This window comes from Monodelphis domestica, chromosome 6, assembly GCF_027887165.1.
Source record: "Monodelphis domestica isolate mMonDom1 chromosome 6, mMonDom1.pri, whole genome shotgun sequence".
Lineage (NCBI taxonomy): Eukaryota > Metazoa > Chordata > Mammalia > Didelphimorphia > Didelphidae > Monodelphis > Monodelphis domestica.
In genome coordinates this window covers 17,948,193-17,969,854 of record NC_077232.1, presented here as the reverse complement: position 1 = coordinate 17,969,854, position 21,662 = coordinate 17,948,193, and the positions used below count along the sequence as shown (strand labels likewise).

At 45.4% G+C, this 21,662-nt stretch overlaps 2 protein-coding genes across 5 annotated transcripts in view; both read left to right on the top strand.

Annotated features, from left to right (window-relative positions):
- Nucleotides 1–11,809, top strand: part of ZFP91 (ZFP91 zinc finger protein, atypical E3 ubiquitin ligase) — a 34,729-nt gene extending 22,920 nt beyond the window's left edge. For all 4 annotated transcript variants that reach the window (XM_001377493.5, XM_056801699.1, XM_007497515.3 and 1 more), the window contains 5 exons: nt 2,045–2,095; nt 2,371–2,449; nt 4,283–4,397; nt 7,502–7,601; nt 7,955–11,809. In XM_001377493.5, the coding sequence (XP_001377530.2) occupies nt 2,045–2,095; nt 2,371–2,449; nt 4,283–4,397; nt 7,502–7,601; nt 7,955–8,465 (856 nt within the window). In that variant the 3' untranslated portion in view covers nt 8,466–11,809. The remainder of the gene's footprint in view (nt 1–2,044; nt 2,096–2,370; nt 2,450–4,282; nt 4,398–7,501; nt 7,602–7,954) is intronic.
- A 169-nt stretch (nt 11,810–11,978) lies between these two features.
- Nucleotides 11,979–16,349, top strand: CNTF (ciliary neurotrophic factor). Its single transcript, XM_003341554.4, has 2 exons — nt 11,979–13,282; nt 14,633–16,349. Exons 1-2 carry the CDS (start codon nt 13,169–13,171, stop codon nt 15,122–15,124), a joined length of 606 nt encoding a protein of 201 aa, XP_003341602.1. The 5' UTR covers nt 11,979–13,168; the 3' UTR covers nt 15,125–16,349.
- Nucleotides 16,350–21,662: the final 5,313 nt, after the last annotated feature.

Sequence of the window (21,662 nt, the reverse complement as noted above, 5' to 3'; positions counted from 1 at the left end):
GGCATTTCCAGGAAGTTGGCATGACCTTCTATGAGAGTTTGATTAATATTTACCTTCTTTTTCCTTGGATGGATGGGGTGGAGAATATTTCCAATCCTTTCCCTCTGAATTAGAACTGTTACTTTTTTTTTCCCCTATAAAGATTCTTATCTTTATCGTTTGTAAAGTTTTTCCCACTAGATAATGATTCTATAATAATATGACATTGGTACTTTCTATCTAAAGGAAGAATTCACTAAAGGGCATAAGCACCTAACTAGGAGCTGGATTTTAGCCGTGGCCATATGCTTCTTTTCCATGCAACTTGCCATGAACTTTGTGAAATTAGACTAGATGATCTCCTTCTGTCTGATAATCTTATGTGGGCATCAAAGGCATGATCTCTTAGTGTGAAAATTGGTCCTTTACATTAGGAAAGAAAGAAGAAAACCAGTGTTTATTAAGCACCTACCGTGTGCTAGGCACTGTGCTAAGCACTTTAAAGATGTTCTTTCATTTAGTCCTCACAAGAACCCTGGGGTGGGTACTATTATTGTCCCTCATTTCTGGTTTTAAGGAAATCACGGCAGGTAGATTAATTCCAGGGTCATACAGCTAGTAAGGGTCTAAGTCTGGATTTTTACTCAGGCTTGATTCCAGACCCAGTACTCTATCATCTATACCACTAGATGCAGCTTTCATTAGGAACCTAAAGTGGGGAAAGTCCTTAACCTTTCCATTCCATGAATTTGAAAATAATAGACAATAGAGATTTTTATGAAATACTTTTGTTCTAAGTGTTTTGGTATCAACTTCTAGATTTTATAATTAATGGATAAGGATCTGCATTTATAGAAACTGCTACATAGCAAACATGGTCAGTTGTCCTATACTTAGAATGCTGACTCCTAAGCATTCAGAGGTAATTCTATAAGTAATAGCGAAATGCCATGTGATTCTGATTACCAAGGGGAAAAAATTGACATTGTCTTGTATTAGGATATGAAATAAGTTAGAACCCAAGAGTAAAGGATTCCATGTTAAAAGTATGAGCGATGGTCACAATTTTAATAGAAATGAGCCTCCTCTGAAGTTACTAGTACTTTGTTAGACTCTTCTCTGTTCATTTTACTTCTTTAACTGAAGTTGGTATCACCAGATTGGTCCAAGGTAATGAACTTTTTTTTATTCACAATAACTCCTGAAGTTACTTTCATGGGGGGGGGGGGGGTGCTGGTTCAAACAGTGTAAGCCATACCATACCCACAATAACAGTTTTCTGAAGTATTGACAATATAGTCTTATTCCATATACCTTTCATAAAATGCTTGGGGAAAATATGTAATGTTTTACGGATGAAACTTAATTTGAGTGATTGAAATCCTATCCTAGAATTTTAATTTTGTAAGGGATTTAGACTTCATCTTACCCTTCCCCTCCTGAAGCATAAATTCTGTCCCTAATTGATAATTTCAAGTGATGGTATATTAACTCCCCAACAAGCCCATTACCTTTTTTTTTTTAAAGACAGTTCTATTACAAAGCTTTTTGTTTATCCATTTCCTTTCTTATGACTTCCACCCTTTCATCCTATAAGATTGTTTACCAGTTTCTCTGCTGAAAAAAATTTATGTATAAAAACGCTAGCTATGCTTATGTGAGTATAGAGTCCTGAGCTTTAAGGCAATTGGAGTTTGGATCTCTTTCTAATAGTGACAATTGCTTTTTTTTTTTTAAGAGTTTAAAATATGGAATTCATTGAGAAAATTGAGTTGTTAACTTATCTACTTTAAATAGAACTTTCTTATATAACAGGTTTAGGATAAAGCCTTTCAAGGAAAAAAACATGACCACTCTTCCCAACATTATAAAAATTTCCAATTTTGTGCAGATCATTTGATTTGTGAGTTGTTTTCCTTGCTGCATATGTGTTATCTAGCATGTCTCACATGTCTCACATTTTACTCTTGACTATATGTCTTCAGATGATTCCCTTGACTATGAGAATAATTTTTCAGCTTTATTCTGGGATACATTGAAAATCATTCCATTTGTCTCATTTCAGGAGAGGAAGGAGGCGAAAAGATGACAAAAGCCCACGGTTACCCAAAAGGAGGTGAATAATATATACTCCCATTTTTTCAATCCTTCCTTGGTATACATCTGAAGGAATTTAATAGCAAACCTTATAGATCACTAATACTAAAGTTGATAAAATTCTTTGTTTAACTTGTTTGGGCTACTGGTTTAAAATGTTGTACAAGTCCCACTAATCATTTGGTATTACCTCAAATAAAAATTCTGAGGATACTATTCCCATATAAATTCCAACTTTTCATTCCTTCTTAGCATTGTTCTCTTTCTCTCTTTTTGAAATTATTCCCCTAACAGGAAGAAACCTCCAATCCAGTATGTTCGTTGTGAGATGGAAGGTTGTGGAACTGTTCTTGCTCACCCTCGATATCTGCAAGTAAGTAAAGTAGCAAAATGACCAGTTTCCCTTCAGATAGAACCAGGAAAAATTTCGCCTCTACTTTATAACCTTCAGTAGAGTCGTGTAGGGGCCATGCATGAAAATTGTATAGAATTGCCAGTTTTTGTCACAAAACTAACTCTTAAGCTCTTTGGAATCGCCTGCTTGATAAAATTATTCTGATAGCAATACCAGATCTTAAACTGTACTATAAAACAGTAATGTTCAAAACAATCTGGTACTAAACTTGGGGAAATAAATTCAGCAATAGTGTTTGATAAACCCAAGATCACAGCTTTGGGATAAAAACTTACTGTTTGGCCAAAACTGCTAAGACAATTGGGAAAACGGTATGGCAAAAATTAGGTTTAGAACACTGTCTCACACCCTATACCAAGATAAGATCAAAATGGGTGTATAATTTAAACAAAGAGTGAAGTGATATTATAAGTAAAGTAGAGGAACATAGAATAGTTTACCTGTCATATCTATGGAGAAGGGAAGAATTTATGACCAAACAGAAGATAGAGTATTACAAGATGTAAAATGAATAATTTTGATTATATTAAATTAAAACGGTTTTGTACAAACAAAATCAGTGCAACCAAGATCAGAAGGGAAGCAACTAGGGGAAAAATTTGCAATAAATTTCTCTGATAAAGGTCTCATTTCTCAAATATATAAAAAACTTAAGTTAAATTTATAAGAATTCAGTCATTCTCCACTTGATAAATGGTCAAAGGATATGAATAGGCAGTTTTCAGATAAAGAAATCAAAGCTATCAATAATCATATAAAAAATGTTCTAAATCCCTCCTGATTAGAGAAATATAAATTAAAACAACTCTGAGGTACCTCCTTAAACCTATTAAATTGGTCAATATGACAATAAAGGAAAATAATAAATGTTGGAGGAAGTGTGACAGAAACTTCATTGCTGGTGATGTTGTGAATTGATTTGGCCATTCTGGAGGACAATTTGGAATTATGCCCAAAGGGCTATAAAAGAATGCATCCCAAAAGTCTGTATCCCAAAGAGACTTGTTTGTACAAAAATAAAGCTGCACTTTTTGTGGTGGCAAAGACTTGGAAACTAAAGGGATGTTCCTTAATTGGGGAATGGCTGAACAAATTGTGGTGGTATATGATGGTGATGGAATATTATTGTGCTGTAAGGAATGAGCAGGAGGATTTCAGAAAGAGCTGGAGAGACCTACATGCATTGATGCAGAGTGAAATAATAAAAACAGAACCAAGAAAACATTGTATACAGTAACTGAAAAATTGTCTTTGCTACTAACAGCGATGCAAAGATCCAGGACAATTATAAGGGACTTATGAGAGAATGCTATCCACATCCAGAGAAAGAACAGTGGGAGTAGAAATGCAGATAAAATAATTTGGGGTTTTGGTTTTATAAGATTATTCACTTAAAAATGAATAATATGGAAATATATTTTGCGTGGTAATACAATAACTCAGATTGAATTGCTTGCCACCTCCATGGGGGGGAAGGAAGAAGATTGGCAGACAAATGAATCATATAACTTTGGGAAACTTGCATGTAAATTTGCTATTAAGAAATAGAATAAAGACAAAATTGAAAAAATATTCTGGTAGAATGACTTGTCTACCTGGGTTTCCTAGTCAAGTAAACTTTTTTAAATCTAAAAATCCATTTCTTAGATACTTCTGCACTATTACTACCCTTGCTTTGTTGTGTTTTAATTTCTTGTTACATGGCTTTTTTTTTTTAATGACTTTTATTTGGTGTTTTCATTCAAGGAAAAATTTCTACATTTTCATCATATTTCCTTTCATTTTCTTTAGCACCACATTAAATACCAGCATATGCTGAAGAAGAAATATGTATGCCCTCATCCCTCCTGTGGACGACTCTTTAGGCTTCAGAAGCAGCTGCTGCGACATGCCAAACATCACACAGGTAGCAGGATAGCATCTTGTAACTGAAATTTTCTTTCCTCTGATGATGAAAGCAAAACATTGATTGGCCTGCCTATTTAGGCTAAAATATGATCATAATCTATAATTTCATAATCCTAATATATATGTATATGTATATTAGTGTGATCTAAATTTTTATAAAATATGGTTTACATTACCATCAATTTACTACTCTGTTAAAGGAAATAGAACAATGAAATCAGCATATAAATTTGTCGTCTTAAAATTAAGAGGATTAATGAGTTGTTTTGGTCTGTTCAGTAAACCTGTCTTTGATTATCAATCCAGAAACCATTATTAAGTTTCTTCTAAATGCCCTGTTCCCTGATGTGTGACTGTGGACAAGGCACTAAGCCACTTTTCTCTCAATTTGCCTGTAAAACGAGCTGGAGAAAGAGATGGCAACCCACTCCAGTACTTTTGCCAAGAAAACCCCAAATGGAGTCACAGAGAGTCAAACATGACTGAACCTATTGAAAACAATAAGTATACAGTCAAGGAATAAATTGGCGAGGGAAGGAGAGAGTGCATGTTGGATCAGGGTAGATGTAACTTGAAGAAGAGAATGAGATGAGGCTGAAATGCATCAGAAACTTGGTGAAAGAAGCTACATAAAAACAAAAATTAAGAAACAATGCTAGATGTACAGAAGGGAGAAGACCCATTTATCTTTATGTTAGGAAAAGTAATTGCCATATGAAGAGGCTGCTTGTTGGGAAGAGCTTTAAAAGTTAAACTGAAGAGTTTACATCTTCATCCTAAATGGAATAGGGAAATAGTGTGAGTAAGGGAATGCCATTGTGAGATCTGACCTCATTTTGGGGGAGTTGCCTTTGCACCTATGCGAAGGATGGGCTGGAGGGGAGAAAATTAGAGACTTGAGGCAATTTCACTAGTTTAGGTGAAATATGACAGAGGTCTGAACTAAGGTGATGAGGAAAGGTGTGATATGTGTGGGGCAAATCAAGTAGTCAGAACTAACAGCGTGTTGGTAAGGCCCTAAAACTCAGAGGGGAGAACAAGTGAAACTACATTGATACAGGAGAAAAGATGGGCAGGTTTTTTCATGGATTTAAAGGATTCAGAATTGAATTGAGAGTGCTCCAGATTAATTTTATTTGTTTAAATTAGATTTTTCCCTAAAACATTTTCTTGATAGAAATTCACTTCTTAATAGAAAATAGAAAGTGACATTGTTAGATATGTGTATGTTTCGATTGTTGTAATGTACTTGCAGAAATGGGAATTTGGAAAGGATCGCATTTTCCATTGGAAGATAAATTTTTCGAGTTGATTTGAGTGGTATTGACTGTGACTTGGGTTTATTTCTTACAAATAATTTGTGGCAAATAAATTTGAGCAGCCAGGGTGAGAAAAGGTGGAAGGCTGCACCTCATGCTCTGGCCACAAAGTTCAGCACCTGCTGCTCATCTGTGTAACTTGTCCCCAAGGAATCCTACCTGATCCCTACTAGGCGGGGCAGGGTGGGGGGGAGGGACTAAGAATTGTGAGGGCAGATGTTCTAGAGCTGGTCACCAATGACAGTATGGAGGAGAGCTAGGAAGAGGGATAATAGAAAAGCTATTTGGTTGAAGACTCAGTACCTAGTTCTAAGGTTAATTTTGAGACACTAGAAAGGCCTATTCCAATAAACTCTAGAACCCAAAACTGATGCTCTTTTCCTATCAAAAATAACAAAATGCTTTTGGTATCTCAGATTCATTAGAGCAAACATCTTACCAAGGTGCTTTCACAGATTTCTAATTTTGTCATGAAATACTACAATTTTAGGGGGGAGCTGGGTAGCACAGTGGATTGAGAGCCAGGCCTAGAGATGGGAGGGCCTGGGTTCAAATCTGACCTCAGATACTTCCCAGCTGTGTGACCCTGGGCAAGTCACTTAACCCCCATGGCCTAGCCCTTACCACTCTTCTGCCTTGGAACCAATGCACAGTATTGACTCTAAGATGGAAGGTAAGGGTTTTAAAAAGAAATTAAATCCTACAATTTTAAGGAAAAAAGATCCTAGGATACAAACTTCTAATACCAATTTTAAGATTAGAATTAGTAATAATAACAACAGCATTTATGTAGAGCTCTGACGTTGGCAAAGTCCTTTGCTATTAATATCTCATTTTATCCTCACAGTCACCCTGTGAGGTAGGTGCCTTTATTATATTTTTTAGATGAGCTTCGGGCCTAAAATAGTTAAATAACTTACTTGAGTCAGAAAGATAGCAAGTTTCTAAGACCAGATTTGAATTCTGGTCTTTCCTGACTCCAAGTCTAGCCCCTCTGTTTACTGTGCCCACCTCACTGCCTACAATTCTGGTCATAGGATTGAGACTAGGATTCCAGTTCTTTGCTACTATGTGATGGAATAAAATTTATCGGATAATAGTATTTAGGGTTGTAATTCTTTCTCATTGGATTTTACTTCAGATAGACCTGTTCTATATGAAAATTCCCTTAGGACTGACATTTTCTTCCATTTGAATAATACAGGCTTTTTCCTTTTTTTAAATGTAATTTTTATTGGTGTGGGAAATACAACTTCCAGTGCTTCTGCAGCATTGAGGTATACTTTTATTTGGTGTGAACACATTTATGGCAATGAGTTTTCTGAATTTATCTGAATTGTTATTTTGGGTAATTGCTGGTTCTATATTTTAAACTGTTCCCTCTTGGAAGGACCTAGCAGCATTTATATTCTCCTGATGTAAACTTTGGAACCCCAGGGTCACTGCTATACCATAGTTAAGCTTTGGAGTGGGACATGGGTAGAAAATGTTGGAGAATAGTAAAAGAAAGAGATGGGGGTTGGGGGGGGGAGGGGGGACTGGGTGGCTCAGTGAATGGAAAGAGCCAGGCCCAGAGATAGAGGTACAAACCTGGCCTCAGATACTTCCCAGTTGTGTGACCCTGGGCTTAACCCCCATTGCCTAGCCCCTACCACTCTTTTGCCTTGGAACCAATACACAGTATTGATTCCAAGATGGAAGGTAAGGGTTTAAAAAAAAAGAAAAAGTAATTTGGATTCTGACTCCAAATATGGAATTGCAAACACCCTTTTTTTACCTTTAGATCAAAGGGATTATATTTGTGAATACTGTGCTCGAGCCTTCAAGAGCTCCCACAATTTGGCAGTGCACCGGATGATCCACACTGGCGAGAAACCATTACAGTAAGTAAATATCAATCTGAGTAAGAAATGCACATTCTATGCTCAGAGGATCTGGAACCCAGGTGAATCAGATCCTTCTTTGCAAACATGCCACTGGCCGAAGTCATACTGACAGCTGCTCAGTTGCAAGGTAAGCATTTTCTTGAGTGAATTAGTTCCTCATCATCCTGTGTTTTGTCATCTCTTTGAAGTAGAAGACTAGACGACAAATCCAATCCATTTTCCTTCTAAATTCTCTCCCTTTTCATTTGAACTCGGTCATATCAATAATGAACCCTAGAATGTGTTAGCACCAACTTTTATCCTTTTCTGTTCTCTTTTTGACAGACTGGTCCTCTTGCTTCTCTCCTTAGGTGCGAGATCTGTGGATTCACCTGTAGACAGAAGGCTTCCCTCAATTGGCACATGAAGAAGCATGATGCAGACTCCTTCTACCAGTTTTCTTGCAATATTTGTGGCAAGAAGTTTGAGAAGAAGGACAGTGTGGTGGCCCACAAAGCAAAGAGCCACCCGGAGGTGCTGATTGCTGAAGCTCTAGCTGCCAATGCTGGAGCCTTGATTACCAGCACAGATATCCTGGGCACTAACCCAGAGTCCCTGGCCCAATCCACTGATGCCCAGGGCCTCCCCCTTCTGCCAGAGCCCTTGGGGAACTCGGCCCCTGCAGAGTGCCTCCTGCTAGATTCAGAAGGGATGCCCAAGGCATTCTGCAGCGGGGCGGAGCGGGTGAGCCTGATGGCAGATGGAAAGATCTTTGTGGGAAGTGGCAGCAGTGGAGGCACAGAAGGGCTGGTCATGAACACAGAGATTCTCGGGGCCACGACAGAGGTTCTGATTGAAGATTCAGACTCTACTGAACCGTAGGGGGCATTGGGACTATTCAGACTTTGTATTTAAAAAAATGGGGAAAAAAAGGAAAAAAAAATTACAAAGTTAAAACAGATTTAAAGTACTAGTAAAAGTAACTGAAGGGCCTGCTCCTCCCAATGTGGAACATAGCACACCCTTTTCCCTCTATCCTTCCGCCATCAGCCCCTTTATGAAAGTAATGCTGCTTTCACCAGTGATTAAACAGAAGAAGCTCTCAAAGCAAAGTGAGGGGAATCCTCACGCCCAATTCAAGCCAGACAGACTTGCTGACCTTTGGCAGACCTCTTCCCCCTGCCTTTTCTTTTCTTTCCCTAGACTGTCATTTTGATGTGCTTGGCTTCTTATTCTTGTAACAGATTCCTGTCCTCTCAATTTTATCTGCCCTTCCACCCCCACCCTCCCTTATTGCAGCTCTCAGCCTCATGTTCTTATATTTCCCCTGGATTCGGAGCTTACCTTGGCACTTTAGGGTCCCTCCTCAGGGTGAGCTATCCGACAGTCCACATCCTTCATCCTCATCTCCTTTCATTTTCCACTGAGCCTTTGAAAGGAAGGATCCATGGAGACCTCCCCCTCCCCCTTTCCTTTGCAGCACTTCCAGAGAGCTCTCAATGGTGCTCACTTGCTTGGCAGCAGGTATTGTGGAAAGGGAGGAGCTGCCCTTCACATATTCTCTGACTAGAAAACAGAGCTCTGTGTTGGAGAGAACCAGGAGTCCCAGACTGATGACAGAAATGTGCACTTTGAACATATGTTTTTGTGTTGTGGAAACGCAATTCCTTATTTATTGACGAAAGGTCTGATTTTTGTTGTAATTTTTTTGTGGGGCTAGGAAAGGGTGAACAATTCTGGTGTGGGATCCTTCCCATGATAGGTACTTTTGGAGGCGAGACTGTAAGGTATAAAAGATATGGCCAGTCCCTGAATCATAGTTTTATAGTATCCTCGAAGAAGAGCTGGTCCTCAGCACTAAGAGTTGACACAATAGCCTAGTGATCATTTGAAAAATCTTTTCAGGGAAGAGTGAAAGGCTTAATGAGAATTAGTGCCCTCTTTGGATTTCTAGAAGCACTGAGGTTTAGTGTTTTTGAGAGAGAAGGGCTGGTTCAGGGGAGGAACTACAGAAACCAGAATCTGTTGGTTGGTTGTTTTCCCTTTACACCTTAGGTCGTTAATCCCCCAATTATGGCTATGCTAATCATTGCTTTGTCATTGTCTGCTTCATTCCAGTGCCCTCTAGTAAGATGCTGCCACCCAAGGGGGCAAAGCACTGGCATCTTGTGATTTGAGTACAGAAAGTACCCAGCTCTGTTGCTCTCTGGTGGTTTTGCCCTTTCTTCAAAAGAGGTGAGGCTACAACAGATAGAGGGATGCAGGCATTTTGTTAACTGTCATTATGAACTGGAATCTGGACAGGGGAGGGGAGTCCCCACTGTCCCTTCTATCAAATTTGTATACCCTGAGGACTGTCCAGGGGTATGCTGCTTTATGGAATAGCATCTGGTAAAACTTTGAACCTTCAAGAAGACCTTATGCCTATCCAGTCTTATTTTTAGAGCGTCATAAGGGCAGTGGTTGTCATTGAGAAGGGCTTTACATGTACCTCGAGTATTAGGGCAGGAAGACTTGCTCTATCCCTTGGGAGAAATATGTGGCAACTGTTGGAGATAATGAAGGCTTGTTGGAAAAGGTGAGGAACAGCTGTTTTTCATGAACACTAAAAATACAAAAGTTATCCATTTTCTGTCTTGATTTTTCTTTTCTCCCTCCTCCCTTTCCCACCCCCTTGAAGAAAAGGGTGGCAGCAAAATGTCATCTTTGAAAGAAGCTTGACTTTTCCCACTTCTTCCAATGCAGGCCTGCCAGGAGAATGGGGGGTGGAGCACCCACAGTGGACAAGTCTCAGATGCCCCATTGTTTCTTAGATCTGCAGGCCCTTTGCTTTGGGGGTAGAGAGTAAAGGGAGACAAGGATGGGACCTGATGTGAAATATGCTTCCCTTCCTGGTGGCCAGTTGACCTGGTATGTGGGGACATTTGAAAAGGCCATGAAACTTGATCAAGTGGGGCCACTGGGATACTGTTGTCCCCCCTCCCCATGCAAAGGCCCAGCCTGTACTTGGTCAGGGTGGATAGTATCTCTCCCACCCCTCATCTGTTTGGCCCTTTGCTTTTTTTCCTCCATACATTTCCATTGCGGTGCTTAACGTCTCCCCCCAGACTCCACTGCCACCCGCCAGAAGCAAACCAGATGTGGCTTGTCCAAGGAATGGGGGAGAGCTCTATGGCAGCTTCTCCTCCCACCTCTCAGCTGACTAGTGTGAACTCTTAGACACTTCCTATCTCTCTTCTTCCTTGTCCCTTTTCTCTGCCACCATTCACATGCATGCGGTTTGCTTCGATTAAATTATTGTAGTAGTTTGCAATAAATACTTTCTATTTTCATGGGCTTTATTTTAGTTTCCCTTTGGGCACATTTAGGGAAAAGAGCATGATAGGGAATTGGGAGTTGATTTCCTGCTCTCTTTCTAAACAAGCTAATACCTTGCATCCTTCCCCTTTCTGTTTTCTTCTCCACTCCCCCCTCCCTCCCCTAAAGTTGACTTAAGTGCACTTCCGAGGAGCCTTACATGCACATCTTCTACCCCTGGTCCGGAAACAGTCCAATCCTGTTGTATTTAAATTGTGTCTGTTTTAGCCGAATGTTCCCCTCTTGAATGGACACACCTGGCACATTGCACTGTACCTCAGAAGTAGATGACTGGTCCACACGAGGCTGCAAGGCAAGCAGGGAGCTGTGCTTTCTCCTTGTTAAGAGGGATATCTTGGGATCATTTTCACGTGGCTGAGACCCATCTTAAAATGGGGTTCAGATAGAGGTTTGGATGTGATAACTGTCCATCAGGAACTGGGCTTTGGAGGGCATAATGCAGCTTCCATATGGAAGTACCCGTACCAGTTCCGTACCTGCATGGGGCAAAGAATAGAAGGGGCACAGTTGGCTCTGACTAAGGTGTTTGATGACCATGTTTCCCCTTCTCCCTCTTTGTCCTCTTCCCTTCTCCCAGATGTAGTATTCAAGGAAGAAAGTAATGGATCAATTTTAAGTATTTTATTTCTCAAAGACCTCTCTTTTTGCCTGTTGAAATGTGTAGGACCCTTCTTAATTGAATGGGAGAGACAGGTACCTACCTGAACCTAGGTTGGAAAAAGTTATGTAAAAAAATTATAATAAAAGGGATACTCTGCTTTTCAACTCCCAGTTGTTTTCTCTTAATCTAGGTAAAACATAATGAAAATAAATGTATAAAGAAGAAAATAAAAGTTGTCTTCATGGAAGCAACCTGTCTTCCTTGGTTGTATGGGGTTGCAATGATCCCAGGGGTAGGAAAGGTTATGTTTCCAAGGCTGAAGGCCATGATTCTGCAGAAATGAGTAACAAAGTGGGGGGGGGGGGGGGGGGGCTGGGAACAACCAGTACTGGTCATTTCTGGCTCCATGTGGGAGGAACTGAAAGCTTTGGTTTATAGACTTCCAGGTGGGGGGCCCTTGAGGAAGCACTGGAGAGAGGGGAGATCTGATGACTCTTAGGACATATTTGAGGATCAAGGGCTCAAATACAGGCAGCCACCCTCCTCTGCCCTGTATTTGGTTCAGAGGTGGGATGCTGCTGATCCACTCACTGGGGGAGCTCGACCTCGAATCTGGCCAGTTTTGTGCCATTCCTTTGGCACACTGGAGGGAGATTAGGGCTTCATCTTGTCCGATTTGACTAGTAGATGGTGTCCAGTGCCAACACACACTCTTTGGGGTCTTGGTTTGTATCATCTCCCTATTCTCTGCCAGGCCTAAGGACCCAGAGAAAACGCTGTTCTTCATTTCATCTTCTGCCTTAGAGAGAGGTTCTTGGGGGGTAGTAAGGGACTCGGGATTGAGCACCAGAACAGAGAGGAGGTCCTGAGTTCAAATGTGACCTCAGGCATTTCTTAGCTTTGTGGCTCCAGGCCAGTCCCTTGACCCCCATGTCTAGCCCTTAACCACTCTTCTGCCTTGGGACTGATATTTGGTATCTTGTGTGTTCTCGGGTAGGAGTGGAAAGAAAGATCCTTATGCTATCCTATGGGCTAGGCCACGGGCTTACAAAAGCATCTTGTAGTTGATTTGCATCCAGAATGGATTTAAATCTGTTTTGTTCTTTTAAACCTTTACCTTCCCTCTTGGTTCCAAGACAGAAGACTGGGTACGGTGAGGCCAGAAAACTGTCGAGCATTCTGTGCTTAAAAATAAAACTGGACTTCTTTACGGGGGGAGCCTGGAGGAAAGAATGAGATCTCTGAGAGAACGTCTGTGGATCTAAACGATGTTACATCAGACGGGAGTTTCCTCGGAGGATTCCAGTGATTGAGACCTTGTTGCTAAGGGCTGAGGGAGAACAGTAACAGGGTGCCATGCAGCGCTCGGGGAGGGAGCTCTGGGGAAAAGGCTGATGGGGTAAAAAGTGCCCTTTGTTCATTCTGCTGGCCTGAACATCTAGGAATGTGCTGCCACCTCAGAACCAGAGGGATTTCTGTTGTCTGTGTGCCATTGGGGTGGGGCTGGCCGGGGGTACCCCATGACACACAGGAGCTGAGCCAAGACCTCTGAGCGGAGACGCTGCAGGTGGCTCAGCTGGGCTTTGCCGGGGACCACTGCTAAGGGATGGCCTTCTCAGGGCAGACCCCGCTCAGCCCTCACCCCCGGGACCTCTGCACCCGGTCTATCTGGCTAGCAAGGAAGATCCGCTCAGACTTGACCACCCTGCTGGAGACGTATGTGAGTATCTAACTGAAATAATGGCTTCTTTCTTCCCCAGCTGCTATTGTCTCTGTCCCTCCCCAAGGTCCTGAGAGCAAAAGACTCAAGAAGCAGTTGGGGAAAGCGGGGTTTCTGCCTGTTGGGGCAGAACTGAACAGAACAGCAATCATTACAAACCATGGTTTGAGTGGACCTAGAAGTCAGCATTCGGGGTTCATTTGGGGCCAAGTTAGAAAAAGGGGGAGGTTTGCTGAGGCAGGGCTGGAGACGCTGATGCTCAGCTTTCTCCTGCTGTCTTCTGCCAACACCTTGATCTCTGGGACTGTGAAGGTGAGAGAGACAATAATCTGCCTCTCTAGGGATGTGATGTAGGCAGCTATGGGGGACTGAAGATGGTCTGGGAGATGGAATTTGCCTGAGATCTTTAGTTCATGGGATCACAGATTTAGCCTTTGGAAGGGACCTTTGGATGTCCTCTACAAATAGGGAAAGAAGCCTCGGGTGGCAGAGACTTGCCAGGAGGCCACAAAGTAGCAAAGCTGAGATTCATTGCTTTTCCATTCTCCCATATGGCCCCTATCCTTAACCCCTGCTCTGAATTTAGGGTTCTTGGAGAGATTAATAAGAAATAGGCTGAGAGTAGTAGGTGCAATGACAGATTACGAGGACCTCTTGCAAATTTGTCATGACAAGGTATGGCATTTACCCTCTGTATTCAGCCTACGTGTTTTTAAAGTTAATTTTTCCCAGAAGCATGTCTAAGTGCCTGCTCTGTGAGATCATGATTTTTCTTAAATTGGGAAGAGAGCAGCATGAAATCAAAACAAGTTCTCCCAGATTGTGACTACACATCCTCCTGATTGCCCTTGGACTTGGTTCCCAGAAGCCTTCTATCTCTCCCTCCCCTTCTGCCCCCCCCCCCAAATAGTATTTAGCTGTAGAAAGGACTTGTTACAAGATTAAATGAAAGCTAAACTCTAAATCCCTGAGAGGCTGTGCTGCAAGCTCTGGGTTCCTAAGCTGAAAGAGAGAAAACCTCAACAACCTCTTGAGTCATCCTTGTGAAAACAACTCTCCTTAAGTGGTGTTCTCTGGGACTGTTGTTCTCTGGGCTGCTCCCCTACATATCCTCTGAGGAGTTCTGAGTTCTCGTTTGCCTCCACTCCATTCCTACAGGGATCCTCTCACCAGTGGTGTGAGCATAGAAATATGGTCTAGCTTTCTAAATAGGTCACTGCTTCCTCCTTTTAATTTCTGTCCTGAATCCTTTCAAGACAGGCCTTTTTTAATTTGGGGATTTGCAGGCATACCTATAGCTGAGTTTAAAAGACTTCATGCTTTCCTATATTTCTTCTCACCCTTGACTAGGTTGAATATCAGGGCCTGAACAAGAGCATCGACCTAGACTCCATGGATGGGGTGCCGACGGCCAGCACTGACCGCTGGAGTGAGTTGACAGAGGCAGAACGACTACAAGAAAATCTCCAAGCTTATCGCACCTTCCACATGCTCCTGACCAAGGTCCTGGAGGACCAGAGGGCACAGTTCACCCCCACAGAAGGAGAATTCCACCAGAAGATCCACAGGGTCCTGCTCCAAGTGGCTGCCTTTGCTTACGAGATCGAGGAGCTGATGGGGCTGCTGGGACATCAGGCCCCATCTCAAGAGACAGAGAGCATGCTGAACAGTGATGGTCGCCAAACTTTCTTTGAAAAGAAACTGTGGGGCCTGAAGGTGCTGCAGGAGCTCATGCAGTGGACAGTGAGGTCCATCCGTGACCTCCGCGTGATCTCTTCTCCGGGCCAGAACAGGGTCCCAGCCCATGGGAGCCAACAACTCACCGAGGCCCAGCCGATGTAACTTCTCCCCTTTGTGGTTCCCTCCTCTATGGAGCAGCATTCACCACGTGGAAAATGTGCCTGTGTGGCTTTGGCGCTGCAATCCTCATCTTTCTCTTCCTCTTTGTGGAAGATGAGCTGGAGATACTTGGAAGGATTTGTGCAGAAAAGTCCATTTCATTCCATCTGAGGGCAGTAGCAGCCCCTCCAAGCTTGGCTCAGGGGGTGAGCCTGAACCCGTGACTCTTCCTCACGTCAAACTGACCAGATCACTCCATTAAGGGCAGGTGGATCTCCAGCCACCCCTTTCCCTCACTCCACATCAGCTTCCTATTCTTTGTCTATTCCTATGAGACAGGAGACCCAGGTGATGAAGGCAACATCTCAGCACCACCTGGTGACCACATCTAAAGTCCCCGAGCTGCGGTTATGGCCTATGCTAAAGAACCTCTCGTCCTTTCTAGGGAACAAAGGAAAAGGCTGCTCTGGGACCTCGAGGTCTCCTCCAAGAAAGGACATCCATGTCCTCTGGCCCTGCTCCACAGGAACTCTGGGATAGCATTTCTGATTTCTTAATCAAATGTCTCTTGCTGATGGTTACTGAGCATGAAGCTAGGCATATACTAACCAGATAACCTGACCTTATTTGGGGGGATTGAATGTACTTGGGGACAGTACAACTGAGATGTTTTCATCTGTGGTGGCCAATGGTATGCTGTTCAGGTGGAAAAACGGAACGCCATGGTTGCCATATTTATGGACTGGGTCACAAGCCAAGGGAAAGCCCCTCTCTGTTACAGAGGATGTGTCCTGAAACAATGAAAACTTCAACTAATGAATCAAGACAGCCTCAGAGGAGAGGGGATGGGAAGGGCAGCCACGTGGTACAGTGGATAATGCCTCTTCCTGAATTCAGACCTGACCTGGGACACTAGCTATGTGACCCTGGGCAAGTCACCTAACCTTACGTGCCTCAGTTTCTTCTCTCTAAAATGAACTTAAGAAGGAAATGGCAAACTACTCCAACATCTCTGCCAAGAAAACACCAAGTGGGGTCTTGAGTTAGACATGACTGACACAGGTGGGGAAATGGAGGGCAGGGTAAGTCCTGCCAGATTAATGAAAAAATCAGAACTGTGGAATACTAGGAAAGAAATCCCAGTATTACTTCTGAAGGTGGTATATCTTGTGAATTACTTAGTTGGTTAATCAGAGTAGATGAAATATAGACTATATGTTCCCCAACACTCCTGGGGTTTGCTGTTTATTTAAAATTGTCGTTCTCTATCAAATTCCCAGTAGGACCTAGGACGATGAAGGGGCGGCTTCTTCCTCCTCTCCCTTCCCCACCCCACATCCACATTGGACATCTTCAGGCAAAAAGCCAATGCCTATTTGTCGGGAATCTGCTAGGAAGTTTGTAGAGGTAAAGGCTCGAAGAGCTGCCCGCCAAGGTCTCTTTCACCTCCAGAACTCTAAGTCCAAGACTCTCCTCTTGGAGATGTTGACTACCTGGACCAAGAAGTAGTGGGACTCTGCTGGTTGCTAGGATGGGCTAAACGTATTTCTGATATCCTGTGGGTGCAGCACATCGGAAATGGGCTAAATAAATAGGAAAAATGTGATTGTAGAATTTAGACCTTAAAAGCCAATGGAAGAAGCAGACAGAGGGGATGTGGCTTGTCCAGAGCCTCTCGGGGAACATGCTGTAGAAGCAGAGGGTTGAGCAGTCCTAAGGAAAGGTGTCCTGAGAACAGAGTTGGAGACAACTCTCAGAGCACTGATAGCTCGAGATAAAGCTGCAGGACCCCACCTCAGTGCCTAGAAGAGAAGGGGCAGCTGGGTAGCTCAGTGGATTGAGAGCCAGGTTTAGAGATGGGAGGTCCTGGGTTCAAATCTGGCCTCAGACACTTCCCAGCTGTGTGACCCTGGGCAAGTCACTTGGCCCCCATTGCCTAGCCCTGACCACTCTTCTACCTTGGAGCCAATACAATCGTAAAATCTCATGTTTTATAAAGGAGAAAATTCTAGCCTAGAGAAGATGTGACTTGGCCCAGCATTTCACAAGGAATGGATATGTCTTTGCCCAAATGTAGGGGTTCCCTTCCCTCCCTCATTCCACACTGCCTCTTGAAATAGAAGAGGAGCTAACTCTAACCCTAGGACAGCATGGAGTGCCGCCAAGTGGTGGGTTCAAATTCTCCTAAACATGGCTATCTGATGACCTTGGGCAAGTCACAACCCCTTGAACCTCAGTCTCCCTCCATTTAAAATGAGGTCGGTTTAGTTCTAGGGTCTCCTAAGCCAGAAGGAAAAGTTGGTTCTGACCTTGTGAGTGTTTTCTATTCATTTTAATGAGCTCTTGGCCTAAATCTTAGTGCCCGGATCACCAAATTTTTCTTAAACCTGATCTTCCATCTAAGAATCAATACTGGGTATTTATTGGTTTGGGCTAGGCAATGCAGGGACTTGTCCAGGGCCATACAGCTACGAAGTGGCAGGGGCCAGATTTGAACCCAGGACCTCCTGTCACCTGGCCCTCTCATTGTTTATCATTGGAACTAAGACCACCTCAGCAAAGTCCACTTCCCTGTCCTGGTCTCTGTAGGGAGGCCTAGCAGAGCCCTGGAAGCCTCCACTCAGTCATTTTATTTCTTCTGTGTGTCCTGGATAGTGAGTCACCACTCACCAGCTGCTCTCCCTCGGGCGGGGGAAACAGAGAAGAGGCAGATTCCTAATAAAGCTGCAGGCTCTTCTGTGGGTTCCCCCAGGGGTCCCCAAGGCAGGGCCCCGCTGAGCCCAGGAGGCAGCCCTCTGGGCACAGTGGCCATCGGAGCCGGAGGAGAAGCCGGCTGTGTCCTCCGACTCCTGAGGTCTACACAGGAGGCACTGACGGGTCTTTGCAGCCTCCCGCCCCCTGGTAGTGGGGCGGCCTGGCTTTCCAGGCCACAATCCTGGGATCCAATCGCGGGGCTCCAGGCCGGGAAGCCTGGGAGGTGGTTCCTCGCCTCTTCTCTGGGCAGGATGAGATCGGCACAGGACCGCCAGGCAGGGTCCAAATACCCCGGGCCCCCCGCCAGAGAACAGAGGAGGCCAGCCAGGGCCCACCTCTTCCACCCCATCCTCCTTCCCTCCAGGGTGGCTAGGCTAGTCCTGCCTAAATCCCTCGGGGCGCTTAGCTCCTCCTCGGGGACTCTTCGGTTCATGCCGGTGACGCCCCTCTCTCGCCCCCACCCTTGGCCCTTCTCTCTAGCCGTGCTCCCTCTGGGACCTCATCGTCTCTGCAGAGTGGAGTCTGCTTATTGTAGGAGGAAGTGCTGGGCCGGGAGCCCAGGCTCTGCCACCGGCGAGCAGTGTGACCTTGGACAAGTCACTCCTCTCAGTCTCCCGTGGCGGCGCTGGCTCCAGGCTCCGTTTCTCCTGTAAAAGGAGGGCTCAGACGGAAAGACGACGACGCTGGCCAGGGTGAGAGCGTTTGGGTTTGCAGCTCGTTTTTCCTCACCACAGCCATGGGGAGAGGCGCCATGATGACCCTCGCTGATAAATACAGACCCTGAGGCAGGAGGACATGAAGTGACTTGGCCTGGGTCACACGTGTCGGAAGCCAGACTTCCACCCTTCTACCGGCCCCTCGCCTTGCCCTGGAGGTGCGGAGCGGCCCCAAGCCCCTCCCACCCGGCCCGGCTCCGCCCAGCCTGGACGGAAGTCCTCTAGGTGTGGGACTGCAGGTGTGGGAGCCCCAGCGGCTTCAGCCGGAAGGGGCGGGGCCTCTAGAGTCCGACCTAACTGACCCTGCGCGCTGTGGCGTCCCAGTGCCGGGCTCTCCCCAGCTGCAGACGCAGATGGGCAAGGCAGGACTTTCAGCCTGGCACCGCTAGAGGTCGCCGGAGCCCAGCATACAAAGGATAATGGAAGAGAGAAGCGGGGGCAGAGAGGGAGAGTGTTTTTTTCTGTCTCACACACACACACCCATTGCTCCGGTCCGCACAGCTACCTGACAGGGCTAAGCATGGTGCCCTGCTCGGGCCATGAGACTTCTCAGGCCCAAGGCTGTACACAGCAGGCCGGGGCTCCGGCCTGTTGGGAGCTACCACCCACTCTCCCCGCCCAGATCGGGGACTCTAGGCAGCTCCACACAGCCCAGGAAGCCAATCCTTTGAGAGGGCTGAATTCAAATCTTGCCTCCAACAGTTACTAGATGTAGTCATGGGCAAACCGTTTAGCCTCTCTGGCCTCAGTTTGTTCATCTGTAAAATGAGGACGCTAATGCCCGCCCTCTCTACTTCACAGGGTGGTGAAGAAATCCTTTGCTGCCTGCCCAGCACCGGAAGCTGCCACTTCCTCTTTGTTCCCCTTCCAGAAGCTGGGCCCGGGAAGGAGTGGAGCCCCGAATCTCCCTCTGAGATGCAACCATTTCACCATCTGCTCTTTGTAGCTAGAATGACATTGGTTAAGTGTTAGGAGAGCCTCTTCCCAGCAGGCTCGCCATTTTGTTTTCTTTTCTGGATTGCTCTGGGGAAAATGTTCTTCAGCATAGGGGTTCCCAGTGTGGGAAATCCTTCCACAAACCCAGAACAGCAATTGTTTTACATATGATCATGTTAGATAATTACTTGAAACACTAAGAGGAGAAGTGCTGAGGGAAGGATTGGAACTCGGGCTTGTTTTTTTGTTAACCCCTACCTTCTGCCTTAGAATCAATACTCTGCTTTAGTTCCAAGGCAGAAGAGTGTCAAGGGCTAGGCAATGGGGGTCAAGTGACTTGCCCAGGGTCACACAGCTGGGAAGTGTCTGAGGCCAGATTTGAACCTAGGACCTCCCTTCTCTAGGCCTGACTCTGGATCCACTGAGCCACCCAGCTGCCTCCTCATCCGTTCTTTTGATTCCATTGTGTTCTGTTCCAATCCATCCAAATCTTTTTTTGTAACTTTCTTCTGACTTACTGCCCTGAGCCTGCCTCATGGGAGGAGCCTGAGCCTGCCCCCTGGCGTTAAATCTGAAGTTAATGTATTATGAAGCTAAAATGATGTAATAATGACTAAGCACTTTGGGCGGCCACAGGCTCCGGGACTTCCGCCCTCACAGGGACATTCTTCCTTCCTCACCGCCCAGCTCAGAGAGAGGAGCTTGGATTCCAGAGCCAAGATGGCTTCCCACACCGGCCACCTCGGCTCTTTGGGCCTCAGCGTCTCCACTTGTAAAATGGGAATCAAATATGCCCACACAGTTCAGAGCCGCGGGCCTCCCTCCAAACCCGGAAGGCCTGGGTTCAAGTTCCGCCCCTCTCATACTTGTGGTGTGAGGCTGGGCAAATCTCTCTGCGCTCTGGGCAGTTCTCTCGGAAGGGAGGGGAGCAGAGGGGAGGCAGCTCGGTCCTAGGGAGGATAGAGTCCTGAGCCTGGAGTCTTCCTGAGTTCAAATCCGGCCTCAGATACTTGCCAGCTAGGCAACCCCGGGGCAAGTCACGGCACCCTGTCTGCCTCAGTTTCCTCACCTGTAAAATGAGCCGGAGAAGGAAATGGCAAACCCCTCCGGGATCTTCACCCAAAAAACCCCAATGAGGTACCAGAGTCGGACCGACTGACCAGTCACAACAATAACCTGCAGGGAGTTGGAACCTCACGAAGGAGTTCTAAGGAGATCCCAGATCCGCTCCCATCCCCCTCCCCATGCTGCTCTCAGTTGGAAATGAAATAACGGATGGACAGGTCAAGTCTAAGGCCACCCTCCTTGTAATGGCTCCTCAGGACTCCCAGGTTGCTATGAGGACACAGGTGGGAACTTTGTGATGGGCCAATCAGCATCCACACAAGGGCCTGGAACCTGCCTCTCCTTTGAGTGGGTTCCAATCAGACAAAAGGAACCGGAAGTTCTCCCTGAGTGTTTAGTGCCTCATTAGCATATAATTTGCATGGCGGTTCCCTACGGAAAACAGGATGAACCTTGGGTAAAGTGACGCTGCCCAAACAAATAAACCCTTCCTTGGTAACTAAGGGAGATAAAAAGCGCTCCTGAAGCCCCCTCAGAGCCTGCCCAGCATCTGGCCATTCCGGGCTTCCCCCTTCTCTCACCCCAGACTGGCCCCCACTACCCTAACTGCCTCCATCTGCCACCGCTCACTGGGAATGAACCCCAAGGCCCGGCTACCCATCAGAAATGGAAAGAGCTCCCGCCAAGTGTTAGAGATGTCAGTCAGTCACTGGATAGGACATGCAGGGAGGCCAATGGAGGAAGGGCCTGGCGGAGCCTCGGCACTCAGCTCGGGCTGGGGCTCCAGGCAGCCATAGCAGGCCCAGCAGCTACACCTCTGTGAACCCTCGAGGCCTACCGGCTTCTTCAGGGGGCACCTGTCCAAGCGAGTGAAGACTTCTGGGAGGGAACAGGCTGAGAAGAGTTGGCTCCAAGGGCCAAGAAGGCAGCCAAGGCAGGCCCTGGGGAGCCCTTGGAGCTTGGTCAGGCGTCAGACCCCTCGGCTCATCCTAACTTCCGGCTTGCCATAGACTTTGATGACCCTGGAAGAGAAAAGGAGGCTCTGCCACACTTAAATCCAGTCCAAGCAG